Source organism: Gadus chalcogrammus, chromosome 7 (assembly GCF_026213295.1).
Source record: "Gadus chalcogrammus isolate NIFS_2021 chromosome 7, NIFS_Gcha_1.0, whole genome shotgun sequence".
Taxonomy (NCBI): domain Eukaryota; kingdom Metazoa; phylum Chordata; class Actinopteri; order Gadiformes; family Gadidae; genus Gadus; species Gadus chalcogrammus.
In genome coordinates, this window is record NC_079418.1 from 6,760,874 (window position 1) to 6,778,662 (window position 17,789).

A 17,789-nucleotide genomic window follows, 5' to 3' on the forward strand; every position below is an offset into this window, starting at 1 on the left:
ACAGACAGAGCAGTAAGAACATAGAAAACATGACAAGCATGTATGAATAAATAAAATAGTTAAGTACAGATACATACAGTATGCTCATAGTTTAAAATGACTAAGACTTTTTAAGTATATTGTTGTACAGCCTTATTTCTGTAGGCACAAAAGACTTGCTATACCAAGTGGTCCTAATTTTTCTTTGCAGGAGTCTGCCATTTGACCTGTTGCTTCTTAAGAATTGGACCACAGAGGAAAGCTCAAACCCCTGGTCTGGTGTTAACTGAGGCTCCCCCTCTAGAGGGATTCAAACCCATACACCAAAGATACTCAACACCACACTGGGAGTACTGGCAATTGATTCTTCAAACTGGTTCATTAAACGGGTATAGGAGGACACCGGTTCATTTAACTGGTATAGGAGGACACTGGTTCATTAAACTGGTATAGGAGGACACTGGTTCATTCCCAGAGAAAGGACCAAGTTCCTTTAGGTCGGGTTGGAGTCCCGACGTGGGTACCAGAGACTGTTAATTTGATCTTAAATACATTGCACTTTCTAAAATGCTTTTTTAACTTTTCTATCTATTTTTAAAATGCCTTTTTCTAACTTTGCCTTTATTTTCTATTATTTAATTTTATGACCATGTTTCTATGTGAAGCACTTTGAGCCTGCCTCGTGTATGAAAAGTGCTATATAAATAAAGTTGCCTTGCCTTGCCTAAACTGGTACAGAAGGACACTGCCCTCAGGGGCTCAAGGGTCATGACCTCAGGGGCTCCTACCTGTGGGTTTTCCTGGTCCTGCATGCACTGGACCAGCATACGTTTGATGACCTCCATGTAATGCTGCTGCTGGTTCCCGAAGATCCCCGGGAAATTCCTGGAGAAGTTAGGGAAAACGGTGGAACGTCAACATCGGAACGACGCAGAAAAACGTTTACCCAATCACAGCGACCGATCTAGAACAATCTAGTGTACCCTGTTTGTTTGAACCTGACATGAACGCATGAATAAATCGAGCACATTAGGAGGTAGAGCGGGTTGGCTGGTAACCTGAAGGTTGCTAGTTTGATTCCCGACTCCAGCTAGCTGAGTGTGGAGGTGTCTCTGAGCGAGACGCCTCACCCCGACTGCTACTGACCAGCTTGCTGTCGCCCTGAGAGGTCGACTCTGCCGTTGGTGAATGTTTTTGTGTAAGGGTGAATGTGTTTGTGGATGACTGTGTGAATGGCGACTGTGTGTGACTGTGTGTGTGAATTGGTGACTGTGTACGTGTGTGAATATGTTCTTGAAAGCGTGAATGTGAATTCATTGATGAATGTGCGTATGCATGGGTGAATAAATGAATGCGTGTATGCATGGGGGAATGGATGAATGTGAGCATGAATGGGTTAATGGATGAATTTCTGTATGAATTGGTGAATGCGTGTATGAATGGGTGAGAGAGAGCCCGGCGGTGCTCACCAGAAGATGTGCAGGGCCGACTCCCTGAGGCTCACGTCCTGGGAGTTGACCGAGTCGAACAGGAACTTAAGGAGCTCTGGCCACTGGTTGTTCCCGTCGTCACCTGGAGGGAACCGAGAAGGAACCGCACGTCAGGCAGGGCACCAAGACAGAGCACAGATCTAGAGCAGTCAGAACGCTGATCTGATAACAGATCTAGAACCGTCAGAACACAGACCTGACAACAGATCTAGAACCGTTAGACCCATCAGAACACAGATCTGACAACCGATCTAGAACCTTCAGCGAACAGCTGTAGAACCACCAGTAAACCGCTCCAGAACCACGACAACCGATCCGACCACAGATGGTCCCCACGGTGAGCCCAGGCGTCCCCAGAGCGCGTTCTCACCGACGAGGTTGCGCGACAGCTCGGCGGCGATGTCGCAGACCTTCTTGCGGATGTTGGGTGAGGCCTCGGTCTGGATGCTGGCCAGGAGCTCCGTCTTCACGGCCGTCTGCATCTCCACCGTCAGCCCCGGGTAGATCTCCTCGAAGGAGGAGGACAGCAGCCTGCGCAGGAGCACTGCCGCCATCTGCTTCACCTGAGGGGGGTTAGGGGGAGCCGGGGGACAGGGGAGCAGGGGGTCAGTGGAGGAGGAGCAGGGGGTGAGGGGAGTGAGGTGTGGGGTCATCAAGAGGCCGAGGGGCTCCAGAGAACCACAGCCTCTGAAGTCCAGCCTCAGAGGCCATCAGCCTCTGAAGACCACCAGCCTCTGAAGACCCTCCAGAGCGGCCATGTGCTCTCAGAGACGTCGCGTAGTGAACGTGAGCGGCCAGGTGAGCGCTGAGCAGACAAGAGCAGCTGCTGCTGCGTCTTCTTCTCCAGGCTCCAGGAAAACACTTCCCTCGCCTCCTCTACCTCCCTCTCCACTTCCTCCTCCTCATTTTAAACTTTTCCTCATCGACCTGACCTCCTATTCTCCTTCTCAACCTCCCCTCCCTCCTTTACTCTCCTCCTCACCTCATATTCTCCTTCTCAACCTCCCCTTCCTCCTTCTCATTCTCCTCATCTTCTCCCCTTCCGCCACCTCATTATATATCCTAACTCTGACAATATGACTCTCCCCAAGTCATCGTTTACCGTATATATCCCCCCAAAAACCATTCACTACAATGCCCTGGTCGCTCTCTTGTCGACTGATAGGTTTCCTTGACTCCCTGGAGATGCACCCCTGCCCCTTGTACGTCTAGCGGGCCATGCTAAATGTTTTGTCACGGCCACATGATGAAATCTAGTTCCTCTGGGGTTTTGTCAACACGGAAATAACCCAGAGATGACTGCACATGTTTTTAGACATTTCATGTTGTGTTTATTTCAACACACTTGAAACACAGAACTTTTTTTGCAAGACAGTGCGGCATTTGGCTCAGGAGGTAGAGCGGATCGACTGGTAACCTGAAGGTTGCTAGTTCGGCTCCCGACTCCAGCTAGCTAGAGTGTCGAGGTGTCCCTGAGCGAGACGCCTCAACCTGACTGCCCCTGACCAGCTGGCTGTCACCCTGATGGGTTGACTCCGGCGTCGGTGTGTGATTATGAATGAATGGGTGAATGTCAAGACTCACCTCCTCTGTGCCAGTCGCATCTCTGACGGCCTGCAGCAGAAAGGTCACCTTGTTCTGACCGGGAATCCCATCGTAAGTTTCCTGTGAACGCAGACAGTGTGTCAGGAACACTCCTGGGAACATTTACATTCAGGGCGTTTGGCGGACGCTTTTACCCAGAGCGACTCACAATAAGTACATGTCAGAATAAAGAGAAACAACGATATATCGCTGTGGTACTGGTAAGGATGTTCATAGAACCAAGTTCCAAGCACTAACAATCACTAGGTTAACCCATTCCCCGCATACAAGGAAGATAGCTAGGATTAGATGCTACACCAGGGCTACTTTTAAGTGTAAGGACGTTCAACATACAATACGTGCGTACTTCAAGTGTGAAAATGAGCGTGTTCAGTGCATTTCACACATGGCCAACATGTGGTGTGCCGAAGAAAACTGGATATGCGTGTGTGTGTGTGCGCGCGCCTCTCTGCCTACTAGTGCGTGTGTCCCTGCCTACTAGTGTGTGTGTCCCTGCCTACTAGTGTGTGTCCCTCCCTACCAGTGTGTGTGTGTGTGTGTGTCCCTGCCTACTAGTGTGTGTCCCTGCCTACTAGTTTTTGTGTGTCCCTGCCTACTAGTGTGTGTCCCTGCCTACTTATGTGTGTGTTTGTGTGTGAGTGTGTCCCTGCCTACTTATCTGTGTGTCCCTCCTACTTCCGTGTGTGTCTCTGCCTACTAGTGTTTGTGTGTCCCTCCCTACTTTGTGTGTCCCTGCCTACTTATGCGTGTGTGAGTGCGTGCCCCTGCCTACTCATCCGTGTGTCCCTCCTACTTCCGTGTGTGTCCCTGCCTACTTATCTGTGTGTCCCTCCTACTTCCGTGTGTGTCCCTGCCTACTTATCTGTGTGTCCCTCCTACTTCCGTGTGTGTCCCTGCCTACTAGTATTTGTGTGTCCCTCCCTACTTTGTGTGTGTCCCTGCCTACTAGCTTTTGTGTCCCTGCCTACTTATGCGTGTGTGAGTGTGTCCCTGCCTACTTATCTGTGTGTCCCTCCTACTTCCGTGTGTGTCCCTGCCTACTTATCTGTGTGTCCCTCCTACTTCCGTGTGTGTCTCTGCCTACTAGTGTTTGTGTGTCCCTCCCTACTTTGTGTGTGTCCCTGCCTACTTTGTGTGCGTGTCTCCCTCCCTACTTTGTGTGTGTGTCCCTGCCTAGTTGTGTGTGTGTGTGTCCCTGCCTACTATTGTGTGTCACTCCGTACTTTGTGTGTGTGTGTCCCTGCCTACTCGTGTGTGTGTGTCCCTGCCTACTCGTGTGTGTGTGCGTCCCTGCCTACTTGTGTGTGTGTGTGTGTGACTGTGTGTGTCCCTGCCTACGTGTGTGAGTGTCCCTCCCTATGTGTGTGAGTGTCCCTCCCTACGTGTGTGTGTGTGTCCCTCCCTACTTGTATGCATCCCTGCCTACTTCTGTTTGTGTGTGTGTGTGTGTGTGTGTGCGTGCGCGTGTGTCTTTCTCTGTGTACCTCCATCTCTGTGTGTGCATTCACACGTGTGCGTTTCCACCAGAAGCCTGGATTCCACTGAGCTTAAACGAGACAGTCCACCGGACCCACACAACAGAATCGCTGACCGATGGCGCGATACGTTTATAACACGTATCCAAAAGTGGGGACCCCTCACTGTACGTGATAAGACCCTAATCAGGGGGGAGGGAAAGGGTGAGGGAGAGAAAGGGCCAGAGAGACCGTGGACCGTGACTGCAGCACCCCTCACTGTATGGGATAAGACCCTAATCGGGGGGGGGGGGGGGGCGTTGAGGGAGTGAAAGGGTGAGGGACAGAAAGGGTGAGGGAGAGAAAGGGTGAGGGAGTGAAAGGGCCAGAGACACTAGTAGACGATGACCGCAGCACACATCCAGTGACTCAGTGAGACTAATCCAGTGATCCGAGAGGGAGATCGCAGTGACCCCAGGCGAAGGCTTTGCAGTGACGCGACTTGGGCCAAGGGGGTTTAATCTCAATTAATCAATTAGTTAGTCAATTAACCAAAGCATAGGGAGTTTATGATTCTGCAGGGAGACAGCGGGGATGGCAGTACAGTGAACCCCTGATAACACATGGAGACCACGTCACGACACACTGATCGATGTACACAGGCTCCCTCCCATTATGTCAATAACAAACAGGTAATCAATAAACTAAGGTCACTAGTTAAACCGATGATTATGGTGGGACCGTGTGGCGCAGAACTAGTGCGACTAGGCGAACATGTTAGCAGACTGGACAGCAGCTAAACCAGTCAGCTGCTATATCACTCGCTAACAGGGAAGTTAATCAGTCAGCCAACTCGAAAGTCACAAGTCTAAGACCTCAACTACCCAGTCCGCTAACTAGTCTGCTAACCAGTCAGCTGTGCTAGTTTCCCCTTCACGCCACGACTATGGTGTCTATCACACATCTCTGGCTAGGTGGCTAAGGGTTAGCATCGTACATTTAGCACATGTACCAGGGCCTGTGATCAGTCCACGCTGCAGCACGGTGGATAAAGTTAGCGCTACCTGGCTAAGCTAATGAACTAGTGCTAACTTTATGTTGCGTGGACGGCGCACGCTAGCTATCCTGCTAGCGTGCGCCGTCTACAAAACACGGGAGATAAGGTTAGCACTACGCTAGTTAGCTGAGCTAGCGTGCACCGTCCACACAACACGGGGGGGGGGGTAAAGTTAGCACTAGGCTAGTAAGCTGAGCTAGCGTGCACCGTCCACGATACATTGGGCTAAAGTTAGCACTAAGCTAGCTAGCTTAGTTAGCGACACGACTCGGGTGGCCGGTTTCGCGGGTGTGTCGGCTCCCCACGTGGGGCAGCCCCGCGATCCGCGCCTCACCGCCGCGGCGGGAACCCAGCGCGCGCGCACACACACACATACACACGCACACATACACGCAGCTAGCCCCGGTTAGCTTGCGAGAGCTAACAACGGTTTCTCCCCTCCGCAACTGATCCGCTCCGCGTCAACCGTCAACGTTTTCGGGATCGGATCGGGATCGCGTTCCTCCCCGGCTCCCGCCTCACCTCTGACTGCTTCCTGATGCCGTTGTCGGGGCTCATAAGGTTGCCCAGCAGGAGGTAGAATTGCTGCTGTTCCGCCATTGCAGTGAGATCCAGGGGGAAGAAGGAGCAGCAGCCCGGTGGAAGAGAGACGTGAGCGGCGGACGGCGCTGTTTTGCCCGACCCCCCCGTGGTCCCCGCCGCTCCGCGAGGTGATTGGCCGGCGCCGATGACACAATGACACAACTACGTCGCGATTGGTCCGTCGGCAGTCAATCAGGTGCGTGTGTGTGTGTGTGTGTGTGTGTGTGTGTGTGTGTGTGTGTGTGTGTGTGTGTGTGTGTGTGTGTGTGTGTGTGTGTGTGTGTGTGTGTGTGTGTGTGTGTGTGTGTGTGTGTGTGTGTGTGTGTGTGTGTATATACGTGCATAATAATACATTTTATTTATTTAAGAAATAGATTTTTGTGTAATAAATGTTTATACATGTTTGTGTATGATGTGTTTATATACGTGTGTGTGCGTGTGCGTGTGCGTGTGTGTGTGTGTGTGTGTGTGTGTGGCAAAGGGATTGCGATTGGATTGGCTGCTGGGAGGGACGGGGGGCGTGAACGAGGTGATTGGAAGGCGCGCCAAACGAACACGTTGGGAGCGGTAATGGTTGTAATAGCGCCGCGGAGATAATTGCGTAACTGTACGTTCACACCAAAAGCTGTAAAAGAGGCAGAATAGCTTCAAACGCAGCGCTGTCCAAAATATGTACAGCTCAGAGGCGTCGTCAGTCCCTTTTTACTGGGGCACGTGCCCCAGTAAAAGTCTCCAGTGCCCCAGTAAAATTCCATTGATCATTATTAAATTAATCTGCAGAAGCGCCGCTCTGGCTAGGAATCGGCAGGAATTCATCAAGTGCATCTCCTGCTGCCTCGGGAGTCTTCAGTCGAGCCGGTCACTTACCAGCCAATCAAACAACGAAAGGGGCTACATAAAAGCCAATCAGAAAATAGCACTACTGTATCTGGGTAAGATTTAACGCAACAACCAATGAAAAAAATCAGTTATTTCTGGATTCGTCCACGTGACTCTTCTGAATGTTTCGTTGGAAACCACGGGAGCTGGAAACAGCCCAGTCACAGCACAGTCATCTCCTGTTTTAACGTTACAACAAATTCTCAACTTGTTGATTGCTGTTAGAGAATGTTGCCCACATAATTAGCACCAGTTTTTCAATACTGAGCGTCTGTAGCCTGTAGTTTTATAGCACTCACAAACACACATCATGCGTGCACGCACACAGGCGGAAAATGAATAATGAATGAAAAATTGTCTGTCTTCAAAACTTGAGGAAGGTTTAGTGGCCAAAAACTTCCTTAACACAAAAAAGGAAATTATGGATATACAGGGTGTTTTTAACATACTGGATCCAACAATGTTCCCAACACTGACACAGATAATTCAGATTGCACTCACAATTCCTGTAAACAGTTGTAGTTGTGATTGTGAGCGATCTTTCAGTGTGTTGAGAAGGCTCCACACCTGGCTTAGGTCAACCATGGGGCAAGGAAGTCTTCACCAACTTTCTCCATTGTCCATTGAAAAGAAGCAACGATGCAAAGTGAGTCAAAACCAAGTTATTGACCGCTTTGCCACCATGAATGCGCGGCGATACAGCTTAATAGTGAAGAAATAATCATTTAAAAAGGCTCTGTTCAGTAGTGTATGGCCTTATTTAGTTTAATTTAAGAGCTTTGATGGTTCTATAACATTTTCCAGGTTGATTGGTGGCAATGAGCCACCTCACCATAAGTCAGAAATTCTATTAGTTTTAAACCTTGTTTCTTGCCTTTTTAATCCATGTCGTTCTGGCAAAATTATGCTGTTTCCACACAGCTTCTAAATAAATATAGATGTGTAGACTTCTCCTGATAAAGAGGTGAAGGTCATAAAGAGACTTTTTGTTTATTTGTCAGTTACCTAATTTGTAAATCTTTGAGATGTGTATTTGTTTAAATAAATATCATTGTACGGTACTCATGAATCTATCTTTGAATCTTTACCTTTACCAGTGCTTTAATATAGCCTACAGTATGACAGTAACAATGATTTTGAAGCTTGTACATACCCTTCAGTATCCATCTATTTCATATTGTGCACACGTAAAAAATAAATAAAAAAAGTATTGGCAGTTGGGGGCCTGTGCCCCAGTAAAACTCTAGGTCTAGCAACAGCTCCTCACGATTTTGCTTTTCCATTGAAAGGAGCCGCGCTTTTTTGCTATTTTGGATTTTTGTAATATGGAATTATTTCAGGGGGGGAAATGCCGTGAATAAATGTATGCAGAGTGCGTTCAGGATTAGGACTGATATATATGTCGGCCTAGGCTTAATCAATTGTGTTTTAATATCTTTAGCATATTATTGCAATCTATTCTTTTCGTAGGCTACTCTGCGGTTGGCCTTGATGGGGAGATATTTTAACCCTTTTTAACCCCATTTTTCTGCGACATTCCTGCGTCTCCCCCTGCGTCATAGCCCGTTTCAGCACCATGTCAGTGGACAGGTACAATCCTACGATCGTCGTGAGTGCAGCGAATGCGCTTTCACGTAAAGAGGACTTTCGGGAAACGCTCCAAAGAAATTAACGATGGTTCGAAAGATCCATCGGGAGAATGATCGTACGAGCGAAGATCCATCATTATCGGGAAACGGGGCCCTGAGCGATAGCAGTCGCATTGTTTACTGACCATTGAAGTAATCCCCCGATGATTCTCTATATGTTTAACAATTATTATTTTAGATTAGTTTGCCCCTTTTTGACTTTATAAGAAAAGCACCTTGTAGCCTATAACTTATTGAATGTTATTATGAATGTTAAAACAGAAATAATAATTACCACTCGCTTTTTTATATATTTTGGTTTCTGAAACGAGAATCAAATGCCCAATATATACACAGACCCATCAGCTGGTGTACCCAGGGAACTCACAAGGTGTTAGGAAGCAAAGGAGTCTGAAATGACCCCGCATGGTATCAGGGACCTATTATGTGTGACTGTGGGTGCAATAAATAAGACAGATATGATGGTGGCGGTGCCAGCCCCACGTCAGGTTTCAAAAACAAGTAATACTGAAACTGAATCTCAAACTTGATCCTGAAATGTATTAATATTGTCTACTCCAAGGTGCTGGAAAGGAGGGTTCGGCCGATCGTCGAACCTCAGATTGAAGAGGAACAATGCGGTTTTCGCCCCGAACGTGGAACTACGGACCAGGGCCTCGTTTCCCGAAAGCGTCATTAGCCTAAGTAGATCGTGAAGTGCGTCGTAAGGGCATCGTAGAGTTTTCACCGCGTTTCCCGAAAGCATCGTTGGTAACGAACGTCGTGAAAATGCTTGTAACTAACGAGTACTCCAGGGGTACTCGTAGGTACTCGTAGGACGCTAAGAGCATCGTTAGCCTACTATAGCCTCAGTGGCGTCACCATCGGACATTCCGTGTATTGGATGCGTTTTATTAAAAGGCATTGCGTCTTTATGTTCTTAGTTTGGTGATTAATAAAGATTATTAATTAAATGATTAATAAAGATGTTAAAATGGCCAAAATAAAACGGGCAGTCCAGAAAATGTTTGCGCAGGCAGGGCACTCAAAATGTGTGAGAGAAAGTGGGGGGATTTGTGCAGACTGTGACATAGGCTACTCATAAAACATAGCCTAAAATAACCCAAAAAATTAAAAATTAAACAAAATAATGAATGAAAGAAATGAAAGAAAAATAAAATAATGAATGAAAGAAATGAAAAAAAAATTAAAGGCAAAAGGAGCAGGCAAAAGTCTGAGATATGGTGGGGATTGGTCACGTTGACGGGGATGTTAAGTGACATGGGGAGGGGGGGGGGGAGTTAAAAAAAAGCCGCGATCACTCTTCGGCGTGATTCCAAACCAGCAGCGTAATCCGGGAGGCCGTCCCGAAACGGATCTTCCTCGTCCTCGTCCGGTTCACCCAACGCCACCCCAGCCTTGGCTGCAATGTTGTGCAACATTGCTGTCACGCAGATCACAGCGCACGACTTGGCTGGCGCAAACTGGAGCCCTCCGCCGGACTTGTGGAGGCATCGGAAGCGCAACTTCCACCTGCCGATCGTGCGCTCGACAATGCACCGGGCCAGACGGTGGGCTTCGTTGTACTGTTCCTCGTGGACGTCTCCCGGGTTAGCCACTGGGGTGAACAGGTGAGGCCTAAGCGGATAGCCACTGTCTCCGAGGAGCCGCCACTCTCCCCTGGAGGCTGCAGCCAGCCGTCCGATGGAGGACCCGCGGAACACGAAGGAGTCGTGAGTGCTTCCAGGCCATCTCGCTACGACTTCCAGGATGATGCCCTGATGGTCGCACACCACCTGGCAGTTGACAGCGGCATATCCCTTCCGACAGATGTAGACGTGGCCATCAACGTGGGGCGTGAGAATTGGAATCAAAGTTCCATCCACGTCTCCGGCCACTTGTGGGATGCGGAACAACCGAAAAAAGTTCTCTTTGGTCGCACCCATCTCGTCTCTGCTGTGGAAACGGACGTGTCGCGGTACGAGACGAAGGAGGCTGTATGTCACTGCCTGGACCGATCTGCACACTGACGCCTTGCACAGGCCCTGGCCATCTCCTACCACCTGCAGGAAGCTCCCTGTGGCGTAGAATCGGAGGGCGGCCAAGAGCTGCACCTGCGGTGTGAGCGCAAAGCTCCTCCTTGTAGCACGTCTGAGGTCTTGCCTGATCGCCCCAAGCAGCTGTCTGATGGCCTCCTTGGGCAGCCTGTAGCGCTGTATGACTGCCGCGTCAGTGTAGACCTTGAGGGGGTCAAAGTTGTCCCGGATTCGGGTATTGATCGCAACAAGGTGACTCCGGGGACGCCTCTCTCTCTCTCTCTCTCTCTCTCTCTCTCTCTCTCTCTCTCTCTCTCTCTCTCTCTCTCTCTCTCTCTCTCTCTCTCTCTCTCTCTCTCTCTCTCTCTCTCTCTCTCTCTCTCTCTCTCTCTCTCTCTCTCTCTCTCTCTCTCGCGCGCACGGAGCGCTAGCACACGCTGTCTCCCAGCCATTATTTGCACTGACGTACTGCATTGTCCCTTGCACTATATAGGCCTATGTTCAGAGTCTAATTAAAATGCCGTGAAACGCAGTGCATTCAGGTTTAGGACTGATATGTCGGCTTAAGCCTAATCAATTGTGTTTATATGTCTTTAGCATTCATATAATTGCAGTCTATTTTTTTCGTAGGCTACTCTGCTGTTGTCCTTGATGGGGAGATATTTTAACACAATTTAAATTTAAGACATTCCTGCGTCTCCCCCTCCTACATAGCCCATTTCAGCCCCTTGTCAGTAGACAGTTACAATCCTACGACGTCGTTAGCGCAGTGTACGCGCGTTCATGTCAAGAGGAGTTTCGAGAAACGCGACAAAGAAATTATCGATGGTTCGAAAGATCCATCGGGAGAATGATCTTACGAGCGAAGATCCATCGTTATCGGGAAACGGGGCCCAGGATGGAGAAGGTGAGCACGCTTTCGATGGCTGCACGATAAAAATGTGTCATGCCTGCCTGATTTACCCTAAATTTCCTCAGCTGACGGAGGAAGTATAATCTCTGATGGGCTTTGGAAATAAGACTGATATTCGGATTCCATGATAGGGACTGGTGGATAGTGGTCCCTACAGCTTTACCTTTGACTGATGGAGGGGATTTTGACTTAACTTTAATATGCCCATTGCGCTAAGTCATGCTGCCTGGGGATGTAGATAGTCGTTACTGGCATTTCATTTTGAGTGAAAGTGTCCGGAAGAGGTGAGAATTTATCGCTGTCCAATGCTGACACTTCAATTCCTGAAACAACATGAGTGGGAACCGATTTTTCTGGATTCATTGTGCGAAGAAGAATTTGTGTTTTCCTTCCGTTGAGATTGAGATGCGTCATGAGCTCCTCAGAGCAGAATGTGGCAGAAGACCCTGGGTCCAAGAGAGCATACACCTGCAAGACTTGCTGCCCGTTGCTGCCTTAACCTTTACTGGGAAGATTGAAAGTGTGCACTCTTGGTCTCCAGCCCCAATATGACCACATGACTCTGCTGATGCACTGCCTATAAAACCAGAGGGTTTTTCTGCTTCTTTAGCTGTGGCCTTTTTAAACTAAATATGCAAAGCGCTTGGGTGAGCCTTCTTGTATACTGTACAAGTGAGTTGCTTTTGGCATTCTTTGCCATCATTTATTGTAAATAAAATATAAAAAAGAATAAGGATGCAAAGCAAGTATCCTTCACCTATTTAAAGGGTGCACAATCAGCCCCTGTTGCAGGTGCGCACTCACCACAGGTGGGAAAGATGGAGAAATTAGTGAGTCAATCAAAACATAAAAAAACTTCAATGTGGCTCCTATAATATGAGATCAACAGTGTGAAAGCAGTCAACAACACACACAGAATAACGTGTAGACAGAGTTTATTAGTCAGTTCAACGTTAGATCTGTCTCGTTAGTTATGTTAGCTCTACGGCTAACGGCATCATTCAACATTCAAAATGGCCACGAGCCCCTCCCCACCAATACTTGCATAGTAGTATACACATCAAACACACGTACTGGGATCCAGCCCTAGAGATGTGCAGGTTAGACTTAAATATAATTATTTATGCATCATTGTCATTAATCAATAAATTAGCAGTACAGTATATGAGGCCAACGATTTAAATCTACTATAAAACTTGTAGCTCATGTTAAAGGAATGATGGTTCCTTAATATGCATTGCTTTTGAAATCCGTTACCAGTACAACCTATAAATCTACGATTAAAACTTAATGTGTAGCTTGAGATGTATGGCGTAAAATAATGATGGTTCCGTAATATGCATAGCTTTTCAAAAGACACCCATTAACAGTGTTTTTAGTGCTTAGGTACAAGATATAAACATTAAAACTACAACAAATAAGACTCACTTGTTCAGAGTTCACTAGACTCTGCATAGCCAACCACTCCCACCCCTCCTACACTTATTGTACGTTTGTACGTCCTGGCACTTAATGTATACACTTATTGTATGTCGTACTTAGTTATAGTACTTAGCATTGTGTAGCACCTTATCCTAGCTATCTTTGCTGTATACAGGGAATTGGTTAACCTAGTGATAGTTAGTGCTTGGCACTTGGCTCTATGAACATGATCCTTACTGTACTGTAGGGCTGTCAAAATTGCTCAAAAATTACATTTGAATGTTTGTTTGGAAAAAAATCACGAATTCGAACTATTCGAATATCTGGTTGCCTATTTTACGCAGTTGCCGTCAATATGTCAATAATGCGACAAAACCATGGTTCAAATTAGTGGGATATATATATATCCGGCGGCTTCCTGCTGGGCATTTCCTTACTTTAAAACGAGGGACATCGCGAACAGACAGAGGCTCATTCACAAAGCAGTTAGGCGCTTGTACCGCGGGAGTGTTTTTTCACATTCGAATATTATGAGGGACATCGCAAACAGACAGAGGCTCACTCACAAAGCAGATGGGCGCTTGTGTAACCGAGCGTTGGCACTAAGATATTTATATGACAAGAATGACACAAGCGTGGAAGGGAAAATAGTCTCGTTTACTTAGTATATATCAGAAGTCACCCAGTCACAGCGTGAGAGCTGGAATACCTATATCCAAGTACGGAAACCCCGAGGGGATAAAATATATTCGCTCTTCATAATACTAGTCTGTTACACTTGTACCGCGGGAGTGTTTTTTCAGATTAGAATATTATGAGGGACATCGCGAACAGACAGAGGCTCATTCACAAAGCAGATAGAGGCGCTTGTACCGCGGGAGTGTTTTTTCACATTCTAATATTATTTTTCACGTTCTAATTCGCGTTTTTGGATACATTTCGAACGAATATTCGAACTTCGAATATTCGTTGACAGCCCTACTGTACTGACAGATATATTGTGGTTTTAGTCTGCTAAAACGCCCAAAATGTAATGAAAAACTAATGCAAACGGTAAACACAATGCAAACAACCCCTTTAGTGTAAAAAAAAGCTGTGCAAAGGTGCACTATATAAGTCAACACAAAAAAAACAACACATGTGTAACACTATAATTCCCCTGTATCATGTTATGCATTATATGTTCGCCCATTTCAAAAAAGTGACGAGAAAGTGCGGAAAGTGCAACCATCACCAAGCAGCCATACCACATTCAAGGTTTTCAAATTAAGAGCACAAGTCAATACGAGTAATTAACTAGAGGTTTTCAAATTAAGAGCGCAATACAATCAAAAGAAAAACAAGTTAATTTAAAATCGACAAAAAAATCAAGGCGTAAAAAGGAGTAAAAAAACTCCTAGAAGTTTTTAAATTAAGAGCGCAATTCGAATAAAAGCAATTACCTAACGAGTGCGTCAAATCAATTGTAAAATCGACTCAAAGTTCGACAAACAGGACTCAGAAAAGGTCGGTAACCAGGTCAAACATCAGGTTGACGCAAGAAGAAGATATTCCAGGCATTGCTTCCCCTCCCAGCAACAAGACGCAGCACGTCCGACCAGTTTAATCCCTGAACGACCACACCTTTTCTTAAAGTGAGCACAAGTAAACTATCTTTCTCCCCCTTCCTCCTCTCCCTCCTCCTCCCCCCTTCCCATGTTCACATACTTGGCCCTGGTACAGTCGAACTCTGTGGCGGTGGATTAGGCGAAAGAGGCTTTGCCAAAGTAGCTCAAAGTCCTCCACATGCTTGGGAGAATTTGGACTCAGGGGAGCCAGCAGAAACCTGACAAACTTGTGGCGTTCATTTTGAATCCAAATCGGGAAATCCCATAAGAAACCCAGTCTAAAACAGCATCAAAAAGCAGCAGAAAAGGGGTCTTTGTCAGGGGCTAACAATGATTTACTTTGCCTGACATTCAAGAGTCTTTTTAGGGATAGTAAGACATTCCTGCCCCCACCCCCCGAGCACATTAAGAGGCTTAGTGACCTCACTACTGTGAGGTGGCCCATACGTCAAACTCAAAAAGGTGCTTAATACTTAAGAATCGTATAGCAGGTTTTCGTCCTAGGCCAGATTAATCAGTGTCTGGAAATGCTTTTTATAATCGGGCCTATCTTCTGTAAAAGAACAACACTGAGCTGTGGATCTTTACTGATTGCGACCCTGATTTTGACCTAATTTCCCCTCCCTCCACCTGCTTTTTGCCATCAAATCAGTCAGTGCTTAATACCGCAGAATCAAGCAAGGTTAACTTCCAAGACAAACATTAATCAGTGTCTGGAAACGCTGTTTATAATCTGGCCTATTTTCTGTAAAAGAACCGCACTTGAGCTGTGGTTCTTTGATTTCATGACTGGGCTTTGTGCTTGCACTTCACTGATTTCGAAACTTGTTCTTTACTGATTTAAATCCTGAACTTTGAGCTGGAACTTTACTGATTTCAATTCTGCACTTTGTACTAGTACTTGACTGATCAGGACCCTGAGTTAGACCCTGCACTCTGAGCTTGTACTTTACTGATTCCGACCCCGAATTCCCCCCGAATAACCTTCCATCCATCCACTCCCCCACTGTTTAGTGCGCCGGTTCCGGTCCAGGGACGTACTCAGACCTGGGTCGGGCCGGGCCAACGCCCAGCTCACGAAACGAAGCGCTGTGGACGATCTGTGACGTCCTGTCCCGTAGTTTCTGGAGCCTCGGTTTAACACGGCCCAGCGACGACATCCTCCGCAATGGCTTCACCCTCGCCCGGGCCCCGGTCTCCCCTTCGCCAGGCATCCGCAGGGGCCTCAGGTGCGGCAGGAAGCTCCAGCGAGCACCTTCCTCCCGGCCATCGACTGCATCCTCTTCCCCGCCGTCGTCAAACGCGCCGATAATATCACGTATGTCCAGGGCGGCGCCGTTCGCAAGGTACTGCGCCGCCTTCTTGCCGCCGTAGTCCCGCACCTCCACGTCCGCGTCGTACGCCCCGACGAGAAGCTTCACTACCTCAAGGTGGCCGTGCATAGCCGCCAGGTGTAGCGGCGTGTAGCCGCAGCTGGACCGCGTGTTGATGTCCACGGGCACGCCGCGACGCTTGGCGAAGTTCACCGCCAACGCGAGCAGCTCCGGGTCGCCCCGTTTGGCAGCCCAGTGAAGGAGATTGAAGCCGGTGACGAAGTCCTTGCGCAGGACGAGCGACGGTTCGCCGGTCAGCAGAGCCACTAGGCGCTCCCACTCGCCGTCCGAAGCGCACATCATCCACTCGTGCTCCAGCGGGTCAAGCGCCGCCACGGAGGAGGAACCGTCGTCCGTATCCGTGTCCGCGTTCGACGACGCAGGCGATGCGGCGTCGCTGTCCGCGTCGCCACGCCGCGTCGAGCTGAAAGACGCGTTGCGCTGCGACATGGAGCGCAGCGCCTGCGGCGAGCGGTTCGTCGCGAAGTCGGGAGAATCCACTTGGCCGCCGCCGTCATCAAGTCCAAACACGTCCTCGTCAACCGAAGTGACTTGTTGTGATTCTTCTGCCGTCGCTAAGGAGTGCCTAAGCGTATCTTGAGACGCGGAACCGGGCGCGCTTCCCGGTAGGACGAACACGGAGCCTTCGCCCGCCACCGGGAGCGGTGAGTCGTCAATCACGGCGATCCTCGGCGCGCACCTCTCAATCGATAAAGTCTTCCCGCCGTTTGAAGTCCACCGGTTCCCCATGTCGTTCTCCCCGTGCGTGTCCGCGGTGCTTGGAGACCCGGGAGTTTTCTCGGATGAGATGTGTACATAAGGAACGGGCGGTGCGCTCGCTCTCACCTGGCTGTCATTTCCGTAATCCGAGCCAGGCTGTGTCGTGCTGTTCGCGCGCACAGAAGGACTTGTCTCCCTGTCTCCATCTCCGTCTCTGCGCGCGCGTCGGTCAGCCGGCTCCGCGCGCGTCGTCCCTGCCCCGTTGCCAACAGCGACGCGCGGGTCAGCCTCCACGACCGCTGCAACGTGCGGCGTCACCAGGCGCATGTAGCGCTTCTTTAGGCACACGAGCCGCACGCCGTCCTCCACCCTGACGCACGCGACGGCGTCCACGTGGGTCTTGAAGGTCTCGCGGAGCGCGGTCCTCAGCGGGGGGTCGTCCTCCGGGAAGGCCCGCCGGAAGTGATGCGTCAGATCGGCGTGCGGGACCCGGCCCCCCCTCTCCGTGAGGAAGCTTTGGATCGCGTCCCGGGTGCATTCGGTAGCCATCGCGATCGATGAAGTTTGATTTAGGGACGATAATCGATCAAGCGGCAGTTAAAAACGCGCTCAGTCAAAATGTCACACACATCCCCTCCCCGTGTTCTTTAGTGTGCTTTCTTAATGTACGCCCGTTGCTGAGAAAATACCTGTAGGATGGTTCGTTATTGCGACAGAGGATAAACAAGTGCCGCGAAGCGGGTTGTGGGCTGTTATATGTTTCGTCCCCAACGACGTGTTCAGTGTTGCCAGATTGGGCTAGATTTCCCGCCCAACCTGGCAACGATGGCTGAACGGCGCTGGTTGTTATAGTAACGCCAGCTTGTGCGGTAAATCTGGCCCAATCTGGCAACGCTGGATTTGTTCCCGGCCACCTAGCAACTGCCTTTGAGGAAACTGGCGCCTGTACGACGCCATACTGGACCCGGTGAGCGCTCTACGTGTACGGGGAATTGTTCCATTCAGAGCCAAAATGGCGCCGATTACAACCTTCAATGTTGGGGC

The 17,789-nt window shown here is 48.9% G+C and overlaps 2 protein-coding genes across 2 annotated transcripts in view; both read right to left on the reverse strand.

The window, feature by feature from the left end:
• kpnb3 (karyopherin (importin) beta 3) overlaps positions 1–6,280 on the reverse strand; it is a 34,805-nt gene extending 28,525 nt beyond the window's left edge. The window contains exons 1-5 of the mRNA XM_056595113.1: positions 6,108–6,280; positions 3,054–3,134; positions 1,840–2,032; positions 1,449–1,551; positions 768–864 (exon numbers count right to left, since the gene is read on the reverse strand). Of these exons, the coding sequence (XP_056451088.1) occupies positions 768–864; positions 1,449–1,551; positions 1,840–2,032; positions 3,054–3,134; positions 6,108–6,185 (552 nt within the window). The 5' untranslated portion in view covers positions 6,186–6,280. The remainder of the gene's footprint in view (positions 1–767; positions 865–1,448; positions 1,552–1,839; positions 2,033–3,053; positions 3,135–6,107) is intronic.
• Positions 6,281–11,260: 4,980 nt separating this feature from the next.
• sowahcb (sosondowah ankyrin repeat domain family Cb) lies at positions 11,261–17,583 on the reverse strand. The gene has a single exon (XM_056594166.1). It carries the CDS (start codon positions 17,292–17,294, stop codon positions 15,663–15,665), a length of 1,632 nt encoding a protein of 543 aa, XP_056450141.1. The 5' UTR covers positions 17,295–17,583; the 3' UTR covers positions 11,261–15,662.
• Between the last annotated feature and the right edge of the window lie 206 nt (positions 17,584–17,789).

Bases quoted from the DNA above. Each gene is read 5' to 3' on its own strand.
- sowahcb (XM_056594166.1), bottom strand. From the start codon at position 17,294: ATGGCTACCGAATGCACCCGGGACGCGATCCAAAGCTTCCTCACGGAG.